This window comes from Bombus terrestris, chromosome 7 (assembly GCF_910591885.1).
Source record: "Bombus terrestris chromosome 7, iyBomTerr1.2, whole genome shotgun sequence".
NCBI lineage: Eukaryota > Metazoa > Arthropoda > Insecta > Hymenoptera > Apidae > Bombus > Bombus terrestris.
In genome coordinates, this window is record NC_063275.1 from 13,271,621 (window position 1) to 13,293,030 (window position 21,410).

The window sequence follows — 21,410 nt, forward strand, 5'->3', positions numbered from 1 at the left end:
CGGAAATATTATATCGATGTTAGACGTAGCGTGAACGAGTTCTTGGTTCGTCGAACGCGAGGTGAATCGATAATGAGACGGAAATGGTTCTGCGGGTTGAGTCCGTGTGAAAAATGAATCACGCGACTGTAACACGTACGATTACTAGAAATATCTACATCATTGGTTATGCGTGCAAGGTTGCGTATCTCTGTACCCATCTTTTTTCCATAGTCAGATTTGTATTATATAACGAAATGGCGACGATCGATGTGCCGTTCTGTGGATTGCCATTTACGTGTCAAAAAGGTTTGCTAACGTCGTTCTGCTCCCTTTGAACCAACGATGATGAAATGAAACGCAAGAACCGGTCTGGAAATTCGAATGTGCTCGTACAGCGCAAGAAATCGAATTGCCCCTGGTTCCTTGTTAAACAACGGAACGAACCAATTGTTTCCTCCTCGTTCTCTAATTGCTCGTCCACGAGGCACGTTTCAAGTGACTTTATCGTCAAAAAGTGTATTTCATAGTAGCTTCGTGCGTTCATCGAGACGCATGTAAATTTGTTTCTTCGAATTGCGAGCATAAACGAAAATGAATCGACTGGATGATAGCGACGAGACCGGTGAACGTTGATTGAATTAGCTTGTTCGTCATCATTAAGCACGCAGACATGCACGCGAAGCTTGCGTTTTCGGTGACATACTAATCACGTTCTCAGCGAAAGAGAAAGAGAGAGACGGTGGGGAGCGAAATTGTTGGCCCACGACGAGTTACCTTTAAAAGTACTTCCGCTGACGTCGGCTTCCTGGCTGTTCCCCGCTATCTGCACGTTTGTCAGCGCGCCAGTTTAATGAAATGTTCGAACGCCATGCTAAGCAATAATTCCGCTGGTTCCCCACTTCTCTTTGAATTGTGTACTGAACGAGTCGCGTGTACGAGCAATTACCGCCAGAGAACATCGATTTCCTCGGAAGCAACAACGTGGAAAAAGGCAATAGAAAAAAACAAATATCTGTCGTCAATCCTTCTACTCGTAACAAGTCGTGTAAGAAAAATTCATGCTGTACAAACTCAAAATAGGACACAAGCGGAAGGTTTTTTTCCTAATGTTTCCAAATGGCCGGAAAAATGGAGTACGTCTGTCGGTTGGTTTGGTTGTATCTCATTTTTCCTCGGATTCCCCGTACGTGTGCAACGTCCGTGATTTATATTCCAATCGTTGTAGAGTTTATCTTTGCAAAAAAAGGAAAAAAGGAAATAGACGGAGAGACTATAAAAGGGGTGGAAAGCTATCTGGTAACAGTTTGGAAAAGGTTTCGGAACGCTTTCTCACGTCGTTTGGACCGCGCAAACGTCGACTCTAGGAAATCCCTTCTGGACCGACGTTTGAACACGATATAAGCCGCAGCAGAACTTGAAATTTACATGAGAAAATGTGGTGGCAGCCCCAATGCAACACGTCGACGAAACAGTATAGTGTCTATCGACGGAACGATAACGCTGAGATCGGGTCTGGAGTAAGGGGTGACGTTGAATCAGACAGACACGTAGAACCCCATTTTTTTCGACTGACAGAGAGAGGCAGACTACGGAATTTCTAAAGAAAGGGACGGTTCAGTTCGTCTCACAAAAGACCAAGACCTACTACTGTGAACCTTAGGAGGATTCATTGTACCTGTTGGAAAGCAAAGCTGTTTTCGAGGAGTCTTCGCGTCGGTATTTAGTAAGCCTCGAACGAGAAAATCGAGGTGTCGCGTCAGTTCACCGGCTAAGCCTCCGGCAGACGATTCCTGTAATCTCTTAATACCCTCGTATCTTGCGTTCTGCCTATAGTGAAAAACTCGAGAAAAAATTCTAACGATCGTCAATCTGTGGTCAGATCTAACTTCGTCACGGTTACTCCTAGTGTAGCTGTAACATATTTCAATGTTTCTTTTAGCAATTTTTTATTTTCTAGCGATAGCATGTTTTTATCCGTTGGACATGTATATTTCGAGATTTATATAGAAATTTGAAATATTAAAACTTCAAACTTACTTATATACGTTTGATAGATAATTCTGATTGCGTATATATGAGTTAATTGTGAATTTATTGAAAGATCATGAAAATCTGTGGAAGAAAATTGCACATTCGATTGATCGAGGTTTCGTTCGAAGATTATGCGATTTCTGCTACTTTCACGGTGGAACTTCCTCTTTTTCGGATCGGAATTTCCGACAATTTGTTTATCTTTCTCGTCGCGCTATTCTCGGTACGTATCCTCGCATTTCGTTTCTCTGTGAGTTTCGGAGGAAGGCCTGCCCCTTTTACCTTTGTGGCGCAGCTAAATTCGTTATCTGAGGATATTTTGGTTCGCGAGATATCACAACATCCATTGGAGAGTAAGCAGCCCAAGTGATTTCTCCTAGCGACGTCTTGATTCATTGTAATGCGTTTCGTGGCTTACCGGAAAGAAATACGATATTCTTCCATGGAAAGCCCGCGCAGCAGATAATTAAATAATTGTTGTTCTGTCACGGCTCTGGTAAATCACGCGGCCATCTGGTTGCACTAAAAATTCTCATCGAGCCCTAGGCTTCAGCCTTTCTTTGTGGAAAACCACGTCAAATGCTGCTTTAAAACATTTTAACGAAGACTTAAACTTCGATGTTTCACTTCCTACTCGTTCATTAAAAATATTACTTCCCTCTTATCCTGATTCGACTTAAGAAATCATTGTTAATATTTAGAATAAAGAAGCAAAAGTATAATATAAATAAGATATTTACGACTTTAAACTCTACTTTCCAGTACCTAGCTTTAAAAGCTATACGTAAATTATCGTAGCATTTTACATTTAAGATTTACGTCTATCTTCAGCATAAAATTCACATTCTTTTCTTCTAAAAAGATCGTCTTTTACTTTCTCAAACTTATAATGATGCCTGGAAATGAAAATAAATTATCTTAGAAATTAAAAAGAATCTTGAAGGTTAAAATAAATTATTCTAGCCCCTACATCGTTTTCCATTTAAATTCTACAATTTGACGCATAACATCGAAACCACAAAATGTCGCAACAAGTATCCCGAGTTTTCCTCGGTTCTGAGACAGCAACTGGAAGGATCGCAGCTACTATGTTCCATGTGTTCACCAGTGAACCGATGATTCACATAGTCGCTCCTCTGTCTCTGCTTTTAATCCACACGCTCGCGATCTCGTCTCTTGCGACACGGTTAAATCGTTGTAACACAAATCCGCCATCTGTTTTTCTCGTCGCGTCGTCGATTTCTAACGCAATTCTCCGTCACAATTTTCCACTGTGTAAGGCTCACCTTGAACTCGTGCATCGGCGGAGGTCAGGTGGAAAAGGCTTGCGTCGATCGGACGTCTTGTAGAAACGAGTTGTCGTGCGTCGACACGCTCGTTGCGCGGATTAACGCCCACGCAAATGTTAATTAGACCGGGCAAACCGGGACGCGAAACAAGCGAAGGAATGGGAACGGTGTCAGAGAATCTGCCGCGAGAACAATGCGGCTAGTGTGTCTGGAAGTCGCTTGAAATTACTACTCGAAACTTGTTTCTCGATTGTGAAGCCTGATTAGAGGAGTACGTGTGTTACTGTGAAGTAGTGGGACGCTACTTCTACTTCGTGGAAACTCGCAGACATGGTGTTTGAGTGAGAAATACATATTTAAATAAATAGAGGAAGTTTGTGGATGGATTAAGACAAATATGTACTAGAATTAAGTAGTTGGGTCTTTATATAATGCAGCAGTTTTGATGTTGGTAAAAGGATAGTTTCGAAGAAGTTGAATTGTTTTACTGTCGCTTCTCCTGCGATTTCGATTTTTATCTCGTGCCTTTATATTAAGAAACTTTATAGATATGTTTGAAATAGTCTATCGTGACTTCTTTTATTCTACTTGTAATTTTTCCTATGATATAGAAGCGTTATAATTTTATTCAAATAAGGAGTTGTCTTAAATCGGAGCTAAGTATTATTCTTAATAAATATTTCAACACGTATGTTTAAACATAACAGCATATAAATGTCTCTTAATTACGTCCATTGTGAATAACGCAAATACCATTCAAAGGATTGACGATCTTCCGAGAGAAATGAAATCTAAGAAAATACGTCACGCAAAAATCTTGTTTAGAGTTTCAAGAATCTGATTGCAAGACTTTAGACTCCAGGGAAGTATCGCGGTTATGTTTGATTTTCTTTCATGGAAAGCGAAACGCAAAGCGGAAGAAATTCAGATCAAGTGAACGAACCTGCATGAAATCATACTGACATTACACTTTACGTGAAAGATGAAGCCGATCGCGTGACGAGAAATGATCGAGGACAGGGTGCGGCGATGCGACTGCAATTACTTCCTGCTGACCACTCCTGACCCGTCACTCCATTAAGAAATGAACTCGAAACGGAACCGTCGAATTACCTTCTGTTTCGCTTATTACTGCAATCTTCGCATTATAAGCACCGTGTGCACCGCAAGCCACTACTCGTGTAAACCGTTTTATCGTGATTCGTTTTATCCATTTCATCTCCCTTGGATGCCCTGGAATCCTCGATGTTACCGCATTATGATGATTTCATGCTATCATCTACTCTCAAAAGTAATGAAATAAAATCCTAAATTGATTATGAAACTCTCCGAAGACACTAGAGTTTCAAATTCGAATTTTCAATGTTGGTAGAATCTTGAAAAAATTACACAAAATAAACGAACTATTACGAGTTTATTAAAAAGGAAGTTCTTCAGCTTGTTAATAAAACGGAATAGCATTGGAAAATGTTAACCATGTTTGCATTTTGCAATTATAATAGCTATTAGAGTACTTTGTTCTTTTCCTATTTGCCAAATAAATAAAAATTCCACAATAACTCAACTATTTGATTAAAAAATACACTTTGCTGAGAATCATAATTAGTCCATTGTTATTTTTCATAAAATAGCGTTTGTCGTTTATCACTATAAAAAATTCAATAAATTTACAACTTAATTAATTATGAAACCAAAGGGGCGATAATTTTAAGAGTTAAAATGTACTATTTAATGCAAATACTTAAAATCATAATCGACGATAGAGGCCTATAGTAATATCAACAAGACTACCAATAACACCTATAGGTCCTTCCTTTTTTTTAGAGATCTTCTCAATTACGTTTCGCTAAGAATACTAAAATCTATTCTGTTGCTGAATTCTAATGTCCACGCCATTATTCCGTTGATGTCATTAAAATTTCATCACTTCTACTCGAGGAAAGAAACCAAAGAAAGTTGGAAGTTTATAAACACGATTCCCCGTAATGTATGATGGTTGACTCGGAGTGTCTTCACGGGTGCATCGGTGACGTCAGGCTCGGTGCATCGCACGGGAACAGCTGGGACGTTCTCCGAAATAAAGAGAAGAACGGGGCCACCAAAAGGAGGGAAAACTCTTCCTAGCAGTTCCCTGCGTAAGTCGAGAGATACACGAGGACACCCGTGCATTTCTCTACGCTCGATGAATGACTAAGACCGCTCTTAAAATTCGTGCCATTTCGCACGCTGACTCAAAAGATGGAACAGGGATAACGTCGGCTATTTCTGCACCTAGTTGCCAACACAAAGAGGAGCGGTCGAATTATGAACGGCTCTTAAACTCTGCCGCCGTAATCGTCTCTATATCGTTCAATTAATTGTGGCCTCTTCGGCATGGATTCTAGAACGTTAAATTGCTTCGTGCACGAGGAGGATAATATCAAATTTTGAAGACGATGGCGGATTCTTACTTTATCATTAGATGAGAATTATTTTTTACGAAGTTCAACAGAATATTAAAAATATTTAACAAGCTATGGGACAGACTTGTTTATCTTCATAGACAAACATATTTTTCACACAACCTAGGTGAAAAATTCCAAAACGAAAAATGCAAAGGATCATTGACGACACAATTTGTCTATGAAATGTAAATGTTAAATGGACTACCAAATTGTCTTAATTACCTCAAAACTTACTTCCCATTAACATACCCTTACATAACCACATACCGTGCAACATATAAATAAAAAGTCGAAAATTTGTCAGCTCGTTATCAATAGACTAGAAAAGCATGCAACACATGCAGCACACTGTGTTTGAAAAAAAAATTCTTAAAAGGATGCCTAGCGTACGGTGTACAGTTTCAATAGGGGAATGAAGAGCAGTGGCGAGGAAATCTTAGCGAAATAATCGAATTTAGTCGGGTCATAAGCGACAAAAGGGATGATGTTACCCTTAACCTGTAGGGTTTTCGCGTTTCGAAGGTTTCTGTCGTGAAGCGATAGCTATAGACGCGACAACGCAATGTCGTCGTTTAAGGGGAGGTTAAGGAGGAGCTGCGTACGAGAACTAGCCGCCAGAAGCGATGACTGAGGAGAAGGTAAACAAACGAAAGAGAAGTCAGAGTCTCCCAAGATCTTGGCCCCTGAGGAGGCGAGGAAGGAATCTGTGCGAGTTGAAACTATACAAGGGTGGCTCGCTGCCCGAGGGTAAATAAACGATTTAAGACGGTGGCGAATGCACGGTGTGCTCGCGAGATCACGACGAAATCCACAGCGAACGTAAATGGGGAAACAAACGAACCATCAATTAAATTTGCGATTAAGCAGACTTTGCTCGGAGCTCGTAACCGGCGTTATTTGCCATGGAAAAATAGGCCACCGCGGATAGATAGGAACGTGTATACGGCGTTAAACAAAGTCTCATAAATTGCGGAGATAAATTAAAGCAGAAGTGAATTAAAGCCGTGTTGTTGAAAGACAACCGCGACTTCGTCGAAACGAAGCTTTTGATCGCTAAAACCACTCTAGACCGTGGAAAAATGGAAGCACGCGGATATGCCGCGATTCTTTGCCGTAAAAGATTTCATCGTGCGAAAAAGCAAGGGCGGAAATTTACAATCTCCGTAGAAATTTACGGATACAAGCAAGAAAGGTGAGCACGACGGTATAAATTACGAGAGAGAAATTATGTCGGAAACGCGAACGTTTGTTGGCAACGTTGTCGAGGCATCTGTACTACGAGAATACGCCCAGTTCGAATCGAGCTTCCAGCAGAAGGCGTTCGTAGCACTTCGAGCCGCGTTTCGAAGTACCGTCGACCCCCAAATTATACGGTTGAAGAAATACTCGATCGAGAAGATAAATAATTAAGCAGTATCGAGGAGCGTGTCGCGAATGCCGGAGAGCAAAGCGCCGCCGCAACTGGCTAGCATTTTAAGGCGTCTAGTCACGAACTATCGGCGATCCGCCGGCTGAATCGAAATTGAAGAACGACCGACAATGGCGTTCCCGTGGATTATAACGTGCGCTTCCAGCCCAGCAAGAACTAACGCTTCGTAGCTTGATTTTATGTACGAGCCACGGACAGCAACTGACAGTACGAATCAATTTTTTCCCGTTCACAGGAACAGAAGGTACTGTACGCTCTTTCTTGAATGCTAAATCCGCCTGAGTTACGTGAACAGTACTTGTGTCTTTCCTCTTGCTTCCTTTTTTCTTTATTCCTTTCTCAATTTACGTGCGTGGAAATGGTGTTAAATTCGACAGATGTAGAGCTTGAGTTATGTGGTTTTTGATTATATTGAAATTCAGACTGTTTTTTTTTTAAATACTCTATCAAATGATAAGATCACAAAGACGATGTATCGCATGGAACTGAATTTGAAAATACAAGATTTCATTGAGGGGATAATCGAGACCTAAATCAGGTTTGGCTTTTATCAAAAACTGTTCCAACGTGAAACGATGATAAGCGGTAATATGCTTCTCGTGTTTTACGCCGCAAGTTTATTACTTGCGGACCGTACTTTTTTAAGGGTTTCCATCGTTAAAAATTGTTAGCCGTACGTTGTTTCTCTTATGATGGAAATTCGAGTTGATCTGCGATGACAATAGGATCGGGAACAGAGAAGTCGAGTCGCTTTAAGAACAACGAAACTTTCGAAAGTTCCGCTCGGTGGCGAACTTGACGGCGAGTACAGAGGCTAATTGAAGAAACCTAGGAACAGACCTAGTAACAGACCCTCTCTTCTCGTCGAGGATAGTCAGTGTTTTGTAGTTGTAATTCAGCCTGAGACAATCGTAATCGAGTTATTCGGAATTCGGCTAACTCTACCCGACGTGTTGCAGGTGTCTTCGTTGAGGAAGCTAGCAATAGCAATCGATGATACTATTTACTAACTAATATCCATAATTTGGTCGACTGTTTTCATCTTGATCATATTCAGTACATATATCACGAGACAGAGGACAGTGTCCCTTAAGTGTAAACTCTAATCAATTCTTCTTCAATGATTCATCAGTGAAATAGTTTTTCAATGGAAAAAGATCATATCGGAATATAAAATTCGGAGAACAAAATGATTATAAATAAATAGTAGATGTTTATGCATTTATAAAAAATATATGACGTAAACAAATTCACAGAATACATATAATATGTAAACGAATACATATAATATGTAAAATATCCAAAGTGTAGTGCTCGTTTTAATATTTACTTTCCCTTTAAGAACGTTCCATACGTTCCTTTTCTTTAGTTATATTCAGGATAATATAAATTTGCATAAAAATCCGCAACTATATACCTTATAAGTCTACTTCCGGTGAAACGCATTCTTCTCGTCTTATCACGCACCATAACGACACTTTGAGAGAACTTTGTTCTCCTACGTGTTTTTTCGTCTGACGAAGCAACACATTTCACGTGTCTTAACATTTACATTGAAATACACGGTTCTTAATAACAAAGATAACAACATTATCTGAATGATTTAAAACATAAGGCGAATAATCACACTATCGAAGTTTTTCCTTATACACGTGTGTTATCATCTTTACGACAGACTACGCCTTTCTCAATTTAGGAAATGTTATTTAGGAAAGAAAATTTTAAAATGTCGAGCAGTATATCGAAGTCGATAAACGTCTTTTCGAAGCAGCGTATAAAAGAAAATTAGGTTTGTATTCTACGGAGGAGGTAGAAGAAGGAAGCTAAATAGAAAAGGTTGACGAAGAATGGGAAGAACTAAAATTGCAGTACGAAACATAAAGAGAAGTAAAGAGAGAGAAAGAAGCTAACAAAAAACATTGCAGGAGAAGGATTCAGGTGACGTAGAACAGAAAAGAGTGGAAAAGAGAAAAGCAAAGTATCAGCGAGGTTGATAAGGAAGGCAGAACAGGAGAGTGGAAATAACTAGGAAACAGAAAAGGATCTTCTGGCAATTGCACGGTCGTGGAACCAACAACGAAGAAGTCAGGGTTCGAGTGTTCGACCTCTCGGTAAATCCTTCGTCGAGATGTCGAAAGTTTCTCTTTGTGAAGTGCTCGAAGTCGCGTTGGAGGATCGTTACTTGACACAGTTGCAACCGAGCGAACGCTCAACGAAACCGCAAAAGGGGTCTGGTTACTGTTCCCGGAAGCTACGGCGAATTTAAAATTCCAGTAGACGCAGGAAGGGAGAATCATCACGATCATTGAAGCATATTTAAAAAATGTAACACGGTATCGTACGGTAAGGAAAGTTCACCATCGTACGAAACTCTCGAAGCTAGTTAGCTCTTGGAAACCAGTTACGCGGTTTAAACTTCGAAAACAATTTTAAAATTCCCACCGCGTACTTCCCGAGGTTATTAATCTCTGCTGAATTCGTAAAATGGCGCGACACTAATGAGGTCTTTTAGTTTCCGTCGTTTAACGCGTTGCTGCTGAGAACATGACGCGTACCTTGCATTATTTGTTAATCGCTCTCTGAATGTCTTTGAAAATTTAATCCTTGTAACTGTATTATATGTAGATGTACGCTCCATGATTTAATATTTATCAAATGGAAATGTAGGAGAACAGCAAGGGGAAAAAATGATAAAAATTGTTCGAGCGAAAATCACGCGATTTTCACGTTCCATGCATCGAATCGGTAGCATCATCCGTGAAATTGTTACAGCCAATGTTTTTCCAATTCATTAAGCTTCGCTCGTTTACAAATAATACCTATTGGTGCGGAATATTTCACAAGTATGAAATGCATTTTGTAAAGGTCGAGATCTGATCTTTATTTCACCAATTATTAATATACATTTTTAATATATACTCCCAAAACTGTTATCCCTGCTATTTACAAAGTCCAATTGGTATGGTTGATTTGAGGCATATAGTGATTTTAATCTATACCACAGAAGCAATTTTTTTATGAAAGCAATATGAATATGTGAAAACTAATTTTATGAAAGTAGATATAATTTATAATTATTAAATACAATATATTGTTTAACAATATATAAATATTTCCCTGTGACAAGCTGACATATTCATTGTGAAATACCAAAATGAATACAAAAAATGAACAATTAAGGAAGATTAAGTCGATGTACCCTTTTAATAGATATATAAAACATCTATAAAATTCGCCACATCCCTTCTTCCCTCTCTCATTTCCTTTTCTCAAATCAAGCACGATGTCTTCTAGGTTAGATATAAAAAGAAAAGAGAAAAAGAAAAAGATTCGTAATAAATCTATGTAATCAAAATGGAGCAACGAATTCCATCGAAATGTAGGAGACAAAAGGTCTACAAGGCGATACAAACAACGTGACTTTTACTTGGAAGAAAGAATCTACCGCAAAGTGTGTCGAGCAACTTCCGTTTCAAACTTGACGTACTCGATTCAGCCTACTCGTTTAACGAAACCACGCTAACGTTGCGTAAGGCTTTGGAATTACACGGAATACGAGATAGGTTTTCGAAAATGATTCGAAGGTGTTAACCGATAATGATGCCTGTAGATCGGATCGGCTAGCGTGCTTCTGCCTCTTGTTCACTTCGAATCATGTTGCGAGACGATGTACGTACGAAACGAGAGACTCGTGAACACGAGACGCCAGGTAGTCGAGGTTCAATGTCCGATCGATGGATCAACTTGCAAGCAACTCTCTTCGTGTGCTCGACGCCGCGTGCTTTCGTCGTAGAAATTATGTGACGTCTTTGCGTTTATCAAATTCTTTCAAAAATCCTAGCAACTTAAACGAGCCTCAGCTATTTCTTCTTCGCAAGAAAAAGTTTTATCTAAATCTTTCAACGATTCTTCATTGCTAATCCTCGTAATTTCTATATACATTTCCAAATTCATTTCAAATTTTACCGATATAATTACGATAGTTAGATCTCATTGCAGTGCTAATGCAATTTCGAAATATTAGGTGTAAAATAAGAAATATATTCACAAATAGTATTTACAAGTTTTCAGATGCTTCGTAATCTTTTCTGTTTCACTTTGTGAGCCTATGCATGGCGCTCGTTTTTCAGGTGCTAAAATAGAAAAGAAAGAAAATAATCCAAAGTACTCGAAATGCAATTAGTCAGATTTGGCAAACCAGAAGTGGGAAGATTTTAAATTCTATCCACAGCGGTATTATTTCATAACATCGTTAGCGGGCAGACCGCAAGAGCGGGGCCGCAAAACCACTGCATTACGCTTGTACACGCGTGTGGCGCAGCTAGGGGCGCCAAAGTGTGCACCCCCGCGATATCGCGTCCCATGAATTTCGCGGAGCTTGCAGCGCCGTGCTCGTCATAGGAATGCCGGAAGTTAATTCGTGGAATGATGGTGTATGCGCCGCCGCTCCTTCTACCCGCGCACGAAATTACTTTTGCCCTATCCGTGTGGGGTCGCCCGGCACACGAAACTGTGAGATACGCGGATCCCTCGCCATTATATGGCGCGTCCTCTCGTCCACGCATAATTCGATTAATTGTTCGAGCATCCAGCCTTCACTGCGGACCTAACTGCTCCTCTTCGATGGATTGACACAACAGCGTCTCTTAGTTGTCTCGAATGCATCGTGACTTTTTGATGTTTTGGAACTTTTGGAGAAATGTAGATAATACTTTAAAGTAGAATTATTTTGTATGAATTAATTGAAACAAAATTATAAATGAAATGCTTAATACAATCGCTGATCCTTGATGGGTTAATATCGTTGATTTACTAGAAGAGAGATACAAGTAAGAAAATCGATTTGGAATATGTAGAAAGTTTGAAGTAGAATATTATTAATTATGTAGAAGTACTTTATAATGACAATCCTTTTTCTTCTGCGATTTAACAAGTATCATTTGAATTTTACGACTCTCTAATAGAATATTGTTCGCATATATTGCTTGCTGTTAATTGTATTAATTGCAAATGTGTAACATAACTATATGATGCTTCTGACAAGCGTATCGCAGCAGTTTGTAAGCGACACCTAAAATCATGAACAGCGTCGTAGATTGTGAACTACTTGAGACACTCGAAAACGTCGAGTACCGTTCCAAAGTTAAATCTACTTGGATAATACGTCTGTCAGCAGCTTTGCCTTCGAATCAACGACATTTCAGTCTAACTGCGACTAATTTTCAATCCCGATAATCTCTAAAATTAGACATTTAACGCGATAACATCGAAGACCATTAAGCTATTTTTTGCAATAAGATTTATGCGAGCATTTCAACAATAGTTACGTTCGGAAGGAAGCTGTAAGACGAGATCGTGCACGATAAAGTCATGACAGACAGAGTGATACAAATGCAATTCTCACGCATTTCCTTGGTAAACCGAGCCCGAAACGAATTTTTATTTCCGTGGAAAACTTTAGAAACGCAGCGTTTAAGACGGAAATGCGGGAATAGACGTAGAAAAAACTTAGGTCCGGACACGGTCGACCTACGTCGCCATGGGTCTGACAAGGTCATCGTGGATGCAGCTGGAACTCGAAACAATAAGCCCGTTATTAGTCCAGTTTCCTCCGAAGATACGTAACTCAGATAATATTCAGAAAAAAAGAAAGATGAGCGTAATAACGCGCTCATCAGTGTTCCTCAACTTTTCTTAAACGTCTCTTCTGGAGCTAGCCACGTGCCAGTGCCATCCATAGCACCTGAGAACGTGCCAACGTTTCGTATTTAAGACACGAGATATGTTTAAAATATAAACTGGTTACATGCTGTAGATGAGCACTCGCCGTGAACGTAATAACGTAAGGGAGAAGGTTATACGTTATAGTTACTGTGACATTATTTTGCGCGACACCTGCTATGATGTCGGCACTTCGTACTTAAATTATGAAGAAAGTTTAGAATATAAAGATGGTGATATATCTGCTTTATGGGACAATAGAGAAGCTGGCAAAGTATTCCAACTTATGGCTGTGTTGGAAAAACTGAAAATTATCGATACATCGTTCATTCGAAAATGTTTCGGTGTGTATCACCGAGTAATTTACAGAAACTTCTGTTTACACAAACTGTTACGAATCGACTGGTTAAACGTGGAGAACTTTAGCCGTGGTACGAGAGACTCGGTCAACACGCATATGTCTAGTGTGAAGTTTCGATTGCGACATTTCCTTTCACGACGCTACATTTAGATCTCGACAAGATCGCGTGTTTCAACAATCGACAAATGATCTCAGCAATTATTGAATCTCTCCTCGGAATTGTAGAGCAGTAATTTATATCTGGTTATATGAAACATACTATTCTATAAATCTTTCTTGTGAGGAATAAAACACATAAAAGATCATATGAATTATAGTACTATTTGTATTAAATCTGAAGCCGAAGATTAAAGGATACTTCAAACTATGATCAATTAAAAATTTTCCAAATCTTCTCATTACTGTTTTAGACGTCGACATACCTCATGAATAATTCTTGCGCGATTTTGCAAACGTGTACGCGACGAATTGCATACGAAGAGACAAGAACAGGAGCAGCAGTGAGAGAGAATGAGAAAGAGAGAGAGAGAGAGAGAGAGATGGAGTAAGCGGGCCACTTCGCACGTGTGGCCAATCGCGATAACTCGAGTGTGCTCGCGGGGTGTTACAGAGAATTATCGTCGGGAATGAACGAAGCAGGATGTCGGCTATATCTACGCCCCCGAGCGAATTCTCCAGACAAAGCAGGCAAACCGCAATCGGGCCAGATGCGCGTGCACGTATTGTGTACCGAGGACTGTCCTAAAATAATTTATCTGCCCGCTGGGGATACACGAGCGCATCGTCGCCCTGGCTGATAATGCGTTGCGTATGCTGCAATCTCGATCCATGCGGTTTATTGGGTTATCGAAGTTATCTGGTGCGTTAACCAGCTTAGATCCAGCGTCAAGCTCCGCCAAGGATTTCCGTGGGCTTCAATTGCGATGACGCACACAAGATGAGGACAGAGTCACGTCGAGACACGGAAGATCGTTACTTCGCTTGAATACTATGCGGTATTCGATCGTGGAATAGGAAATAAGGGGTGAAAGTTTGTTTAAGAAATTGTTTCGAAACGAAGAGATTGATTAACGTTCGATAGAGTCTGAACGTTGATTTATCGCCTCTCGTTACAGCAACCCTTCATAGATAATGGGTGATATTTATTGCAAGAAGCTTTATCTATGGTAATAGGTTCAATATTCTCCTAGTTTCTTCTCGAAAGTCAAAAATATGGACACTGGATTATCCGCGGTGTTCGATAACGAATTCCAGAAGGAGACTGACTCTTATCGAGTCTTCACCGAACGATAAATGGAGCACTGTGAAAGAGAAGAGACACAAAAAAGAGAAAGAAACGGGTTGTAGCCGGTTCAAATGGGAAAACGTGGCCGCGTACGGGGTGAGCGCCGTCCGGACGATAAACGACACCCATAATTTTTCCCCTCCGCGCCCCGTCATCGCACCACACAACGCACCCGCATGATTACGCGTCAGCCGCTCGGTAACACCCAGAGATTCGTCGTGGACCGAAGTGTAATTCGCTGAAAGAGCCTATTGTGAATAAATTGAGCCGGAGCAAGGATTGGGCAGCAGTCAGAGGCGAGGTTCGACGCGGTGTTCTCTCGCCATCGCGTGGTCCGTTTTGTGCGCATGAAATTCCCACCGCGGCTTGCCTCTCTCCCTCTGACACCCCGTGAACCGTCAATTTATTAATCCAACGACCGCGTTGGACGACCGACGGCGCGGGTATGAAAGACCTCACAGAGGTGCGACCAGCTCTCATGAACGCGCGAACTGTCGTTATTGTTGTCGTTTAGTTGAAATCCGTGGTCCGGTCTATAGGTCACGATCGCCTCATTTTCAGAAATCGTCCGAGCGATAATTGGATCAGATAATTAGACGACGAACTAACTGATCGAATGTATTATTCTCCTGTATATATTGTACATATACATATACATGTATATATACGCAGCCTCGCGCTTATAACCGGGGAACGTTCGCTTCCGTTGTAACTGGCTGCTTTTATCGTTCGCACGACTGCACGTTCGTTCTATCCGATCGCCAGCTTTATTTGCCTTGCTTGTACGATCATAACTGTGCACAATCGTTATCGTATCGTATCGTTCGAAAGCCAGGAAAGTTGGATGGAATTAATCGGCGGCACGCGTTGACCTCGTTATTAATTGACGAGTACGCCGGTCCTGATCAGGCCATTGATATCGGCCAGCAATTGAATTTGCGACACGCTGCCCGTTTATCAAGGAGAACAGCATAACACGACGCGGTATGGCACACGCCTATGCTCTATAACTGGAATCGTTGCGCTACAGCAATTTGCGGTCAACGTCCTCTCCCCGACGGTCGGCGATAAGGTTAATCACCGATTTTTCGAATCCAACTACGAACCAGTAGGAAGATCAAACTGTTTACGGGGCTGATGGGAGAACAATGACGCCGGTCAGACGCGGAGAAATGTGATGGAATCGACGACAACATGTTATACAGGGCGGTCTCTCTTCGTTCCTCGTACGACCGCCGACTTGCAGAGCATGGTTAACCCTTCGGCCGGAAGTTGCGCGCGCCGGAAGCCACGCTAGGTTTAGGCGAACGCACCAGCAAACGATTTCGTGGGACCTATCGCGTCGATCTACACGGGTTTGCCCTTCGGCTCCGGTGCCTCTCTGAATGTATAAACACGAGGTTCGTGCCACGAGGTTCCTCGAACCGGCGTGGCGTTTAACTGTTCAGATGGGAATGACGGACGTGCTCGACTCCGCGTGCGTTGTCGAGGAAGTGTTCCAATCGGTTTCTCGCTATCGCACGAGAATCGAGAATCCTGACGAGACGATCGACGCTTAATATTCAACAGGAATACGATTATCGATCGCATTGACGTAACGATTTGATGAATAAGATATGTGTACGAATAGTTTGGTACCATACGTATTACCTAAGATAGATTTATCTTATCTTTGACTCTTCCACGATAAAGTAATTTCGATTGATCGTGGAAGAATATAATTCGAGTCCACAGGGACTAAATCGCAATTGCAATTGTCGACTTAACGCTATCATGATGTAACCGTTGCTTGCAATGCCATTGGTATCTCATTCAACTGACTATCATAATCAAAAGCCCACGATTAAAGAAAGTCTGACGGGCATTTAACGCAAATAACCGTACTGGGTCTGTAAATAGAATTAATGACGTTGGAACGATAAGTGACGTCGTGGCTGGATCTGATTCGATTAACAAGTGAATTTCATCGGCGACCATTGCGGACGAACGATGTCATTGAACTAGAATCAGGTTTACGATACTTGCGACAAAGGAAAAATTAATCGTCGATCGTTCCTCTATTCTTTGATTCGAGACACCCAGTATACATTGCAATGCGTGTCACGCCTACGAGTGTCGCGTCAGGCGTTTGTCGGATCGACAGAAATTACTTTCAATCATACTATATATAGTCGACTCGGCAGCCACTTCACAGAGAAACTATACTTCGATGATAACAGAAGTACAAAATAGCAACATACCGATATTTTAATCGCGTATCAAGAGTTTTTAACGAAGAACTTCGATATGTAGAACTGTAAGGAGTTTTAGCATCGTTTATGAATTCAACTACATCTAAGAAATCGCTAACGGACCATGAATAGATTTCTGCATTGCAAACGTTATGTAGAACTGGTTATCCTTGCATTTCCGTGCGGTACTCAGATCGAAATAACGATAGGTAATAATAAGGAACCCAGTTCACAGTCAAGAAGCGTAGCGTGCATCGATACTTAACCCGCCTATCAACCATAGAAATCAAGACCATCAATTACGCGACGCGTTATTACCATATAAGTACGATCTTCTTTCGATACGTAGCATTGGCAACTTCAGAATAAGATCATTTGAGAAATGAAACAGTTATACTACACAGTGGCTTTCGAAAGCATTCGAATACTTGTAGATACGTACCTTCTATGAGTTATAATTTCTACATACATTCTGTAATTCCCATATAATTCATCCTATAATTTCTATATATATATTTCTCAATTGGTTTCAAATTTAACAGATATGATCTTGACAAACATGCCTCATTACGGTGCTAATGAAGTTTCAAAAAATCTTGTAAAAACGTATAAAAGTTTTCTATGTTTAAACGTTCAAATACTTTCGCGAGCCACCGTATAACACCTAATCAATAAGATCGAATTTTACGTTGTTCAGCATTTCCATTTCCTAGAAGCATCGGTTCGAAACTTTTCGCGAGCCATTTGCTTCTTGCTGGTAATCCCATTTTTAAGTTGACGATTTTGATCGCCGATAGAAAACATCGCGTTTTCATCATATTAGAACGCGGGCCAACAACAATAGCAATCTGTTATCCGGTTAGCAGCCGGTGCATCCGTTCTAACTCGATTCCAAGTTTCTTGCGGAAGTTCCAGCTTGAAGCTGAAGGTGAGAGAACGAGCCTGGTTGGCTCGCAACGAATACCGTGCCACTGCTGGTCGGTGGATCGCTTGGACTGTATCCAGCCAAGCGAGGCTGACAACGGGAACGGCAAGTGGGACTCCGGATATGTATAATGTGCCAAAATGTGCTCATAGGAGACGCCTGTACAGACCGTTATGCCTTCGAGTTTCCCATGTGCATGTTACTATGTGATTCCCGCCATATTCACGGACCAATGATTTGTACACTAATTCCTACATTGAAGCACGATCCACACTGTCTATCTAGAAACTTTCACCATCGACTGTCGTAAATGCTGGGTAGTAACGATTTACGGTTAAATTAGAAATAGTAATCGTTTGGCAGAAATTGTACTATGAATACAGTATCGATTTATTTTGGGAGGAAAATGTAGAGATTTGATAATTCGAAGGATGATTTGAAACTTCGTTTGTAGGACATTTGGAAAACGTTTTTTCGATTTGCATATTTTCTAATATTATATGATTTAATTTTAAAGAATAAAATCCAGAAATACCGAGTTTAAGTTTAGAAAACATCCGGTTGGAAAGTTACGTTCGTTACAAGAGTTACTGCACGTGGCATAGCATACATTTACAAAACAGTAAATCACAGCATCGAGTGTGCAGGTGAGGTTGGGTCTGAGTTTGCGGTTATGTTATATATTGAATTTGGTTTAGGTTAGGCCAAATTTGAGTTAGACTACGGTTAAATTCGAGTTTAAATTAGATTTGGAAAATGTTCTAAGCTCAAGACAAATATCTTCGGAAATTATCTATCAAATAGTGTCAAAAGATAAGAAGTTTGTCAAAGAAAGAGCGCGTCATTAAGGTTAAAGTTCAAGTGTACGAGGTACACGTGTTTCTAATATTTTGAAAGAAACCTTTGTTCTTAAGAACAAGGCGTTACTTGAGTTTTGACACTATAGCAAGAGTAAACGTACTATTTAGCTAGACCGTGGAACCGCGAAAAGATTCCATTTTTAGATCGCGCAAGAAAGATCGTATATACGGGAGATGCTAACAATAAGTTATAGCGCGCAGAGCGCGAAGTTGGAAGCCGAGAGTTAGTCATCGGGTGCGCATTTGCGTCGCACGTTTCCAGCATCGTTATCATGGCGGTTGTGAATTTTAGCGACAAAGGTATCTACGTGTAACATGAATTTCAACGACAGAGATATCTACACGCAACGTGAATCGGGACGTATAACATCGTGACGATGGTATCTTCGTTGAGGATATCTGCATCGCGTGCATCGCAGGTTAGTCACGAAGAGGGTACTTGTTTGTTTCATTCACCTGATCGTTGGAGAAGACACACTTGACGTTAACCCAACGGTGTGCCTTGACGGTACAGTTGCACTCGTCCATCGCGCATATTCCAGGCGGTGCACTCTCCACGTTACCAGGCAGAAATACTAGACACCACAAAAACACCGACCATACGATAGCACGATCACACTTTAGCCCATTCAGGGCACTGAACACTCTTCTTCTGCCGCTCATCTTCGTTGATCCAAGACGATCCTCCGAGGGAACAAAAGGCCGCGTTGTTCAACGACCGCGATCGATCGCCTTCGATTCTCTTGCGCGAAGATCTTCCTCACATCGTTTACAGCACACCGTTACTCGTACGCAAGGCACACTTTCATCGATCTGGATCTTCCTCGACCCCTCTTTCTCTTTTTCGAAGTCGGTTACATCTGTCTCGATTGATCGAACACTTGAAAACTTTCCTTCTAAAGAAAACTTCTTATAGACACACCCTGCTTGATGCTTTAATGCTGCGATACGAACAAAGGTCAGGGCAAATACCACGGGTCGTTGGATTTTAGACTCTAGAAAGTTATCGATCGCTCCTATCCCTGTATCCTTTCGGAACAGGATTTCTGTCGAGTGATCCGGAACGCGCTCGAGGACAGAGAGATCAGAAGTGGACGGAAAATTGCTCGAGCGGATACCCGCCGCGAGCTAATCCAAACACGCGCGCGGACGGCTTGTTTCCGATGAGGTGGGGCAACTAGAAGCCAGCTGACGCGATCATGACGGAGGTTGCTTTCAAACTGTGGTCGGTGGCATGCACGATCAGTGTCTCCTCCCCACCAAGAACCGTATTCCTTGCCTTGGTTCGCTCTCTTGCGTTACTCTCCCTCTTCGGCCTTTGAAAAGATAAAAGCCAGGCTACGAAGCGTGTTCGAGTGGCCGGAGGGGCGCACTGTTCGACGCCGGTTCGACGAGGTTCCTCCTGCTCGGGACGTGACGAAAAGAGAAGGGCTTGGCTCGCTCGTAGGATCGGGACACCGGTTTTCGTGCAGGTCGCAGGGTCACCGGACTTTCTGCCTTCCAAGGGTTGACCTTGACCAAGTTACCGAGCCAAACAGCTTTGTCTATCGCGAATCACGGATCCTCGTGACCGTGCTTTACGTAACACGTGTTTGTGTGCGGTTTACTCAAGCAGGTTATGTTCGTGGGAGAGCAATTGTACCTGTTGACGAGCGATTGATATCAAGTCGTATTTTTTTTTTACTGCTCTTTCCTCGTTTGTTCCTTTTCTCCTGTGTTAGAATAGGCTTTCTGTGGTTTCTGCATGTGTTATTTTGATCGGTTTGAAGTAGAAAGACGAGATCAGCAATACCAGGAAATATGAACTTCGTGTTATATAAAAATGTAGAATGAGAATTTTAAAAACAATCGCATCATGCTTTACTTCGTCAACTTCAAAATCTTCAAGTTTTAATAACCTAGTCTAAACTTCGCTCGTAAGTTATATCCACTCGGTTTGAAGTAGGACAATTTGGCCGTTATTTAAGACGGTTATCAAGAAATATTAGAGGCAGAAAGACATCGAAAATTTTTAAACAATTTGAGATTTATACATCATTTTGTTCCGAAAGTTTCAAGTCTTAATTGAGCCTCTAATCTAAGCTGCGCTCATAAGGCTCGTGATATTCATGCAGAAATGACCAAAGTGGAAAAATAAATGAGCGATGGAAGCACTGAAAGTCGAATTACGCGTTTTCTCTGGCCTGTTCGCAGAAAACTCGAAACCTAATGCGAAATGCGCAGCGTGAAAACGAGACGAGATCGGAAGCGTCTCTTCATAGCCACGTCTCTTTTCGTGGTAGATGGCGTTTCCCTAAAGCGCCATGCCATCGTAGCTCTTCGCTTTATGAGCAAAAGGCCTGGCCATTTAATTTCCCATGAGAAATTGCGCGTGTCCGTGCAACTTCGGGCTCGTTGGCGTCCCGTCGTGTCCGCATCACACATGCGAAACGTCCATTCATTCATAACGCTCTTCTCAAACCAGGAAGCACCTGACGCCAGTCGAAGTGGCCATTTCCCAAATGACCACGTGCTGACCATACGTCACATCGGGACGACCTTAAAGCCGCCCTCCCAATTTCAACCGACGATCCTCTTGGATGCCAGTGGCTCCTCGCTGTTCGATTTCGTTTCACGTTCCTTCCATCGATCTTCTTCCATCTCACATTACTCGTCGTGGATCGGTAAAACGAGATCTACGTCAAGGATATTCCACGATCCGAGTGTCAGCGAATACATATCGACATTTATGACGGATGAATTTTCTTTAATATTACCTCTACCAAATTCCATCGTGACAGAGGTGGAATTATTTAATACATGGCATCGTTTTTCTAATTCCAATTGAAGAATTTCTACTAGGAAATGGGGGT

General features: G+C 41.4%; 2 protein-coding genes across 10 annotated transcripts in view; one reads left to right on the forward strand and one right to left on the reverse strand.

Moving 5' to 3' along the window:
* LOC100651327 (E3 ubiquitin-protein ligase MYCBP2) overlaps positions 1-21,410 on the forward strand; it is a 260,738-nt gene that overhangs the window by 226,578 nt on the left and 12,750 nt on the right. The gene's annotated exons all lie outside the window — the stretch shown is intronic.
* Positions 1-21,410, reverse strand: part of LOC100651566 — a 36,796-nt gene that overhangs the window by 5,305 nt on the left and 10,081 nt on the right. Inside the window, exon 1 of one of the 2 annotated variants that reach the window (XM_003396567.4) lies at positions 19,015-19,798. The exons of the other annotated variant lie outside the window; for it this stretch is intronic. Within the exon in view, the coding sequence (XP_003396615.1) occupies positions 19,015-19,221 (207 nt within the window). The 5' untranslated portion in view covers positions 19,222-19,798. Of the gene's footprint in view, positions 1-19,014; positions 19,799-21,410 lie in introns of those variants that run through there. 2 annotated transcript variants of the gene reach the window in all.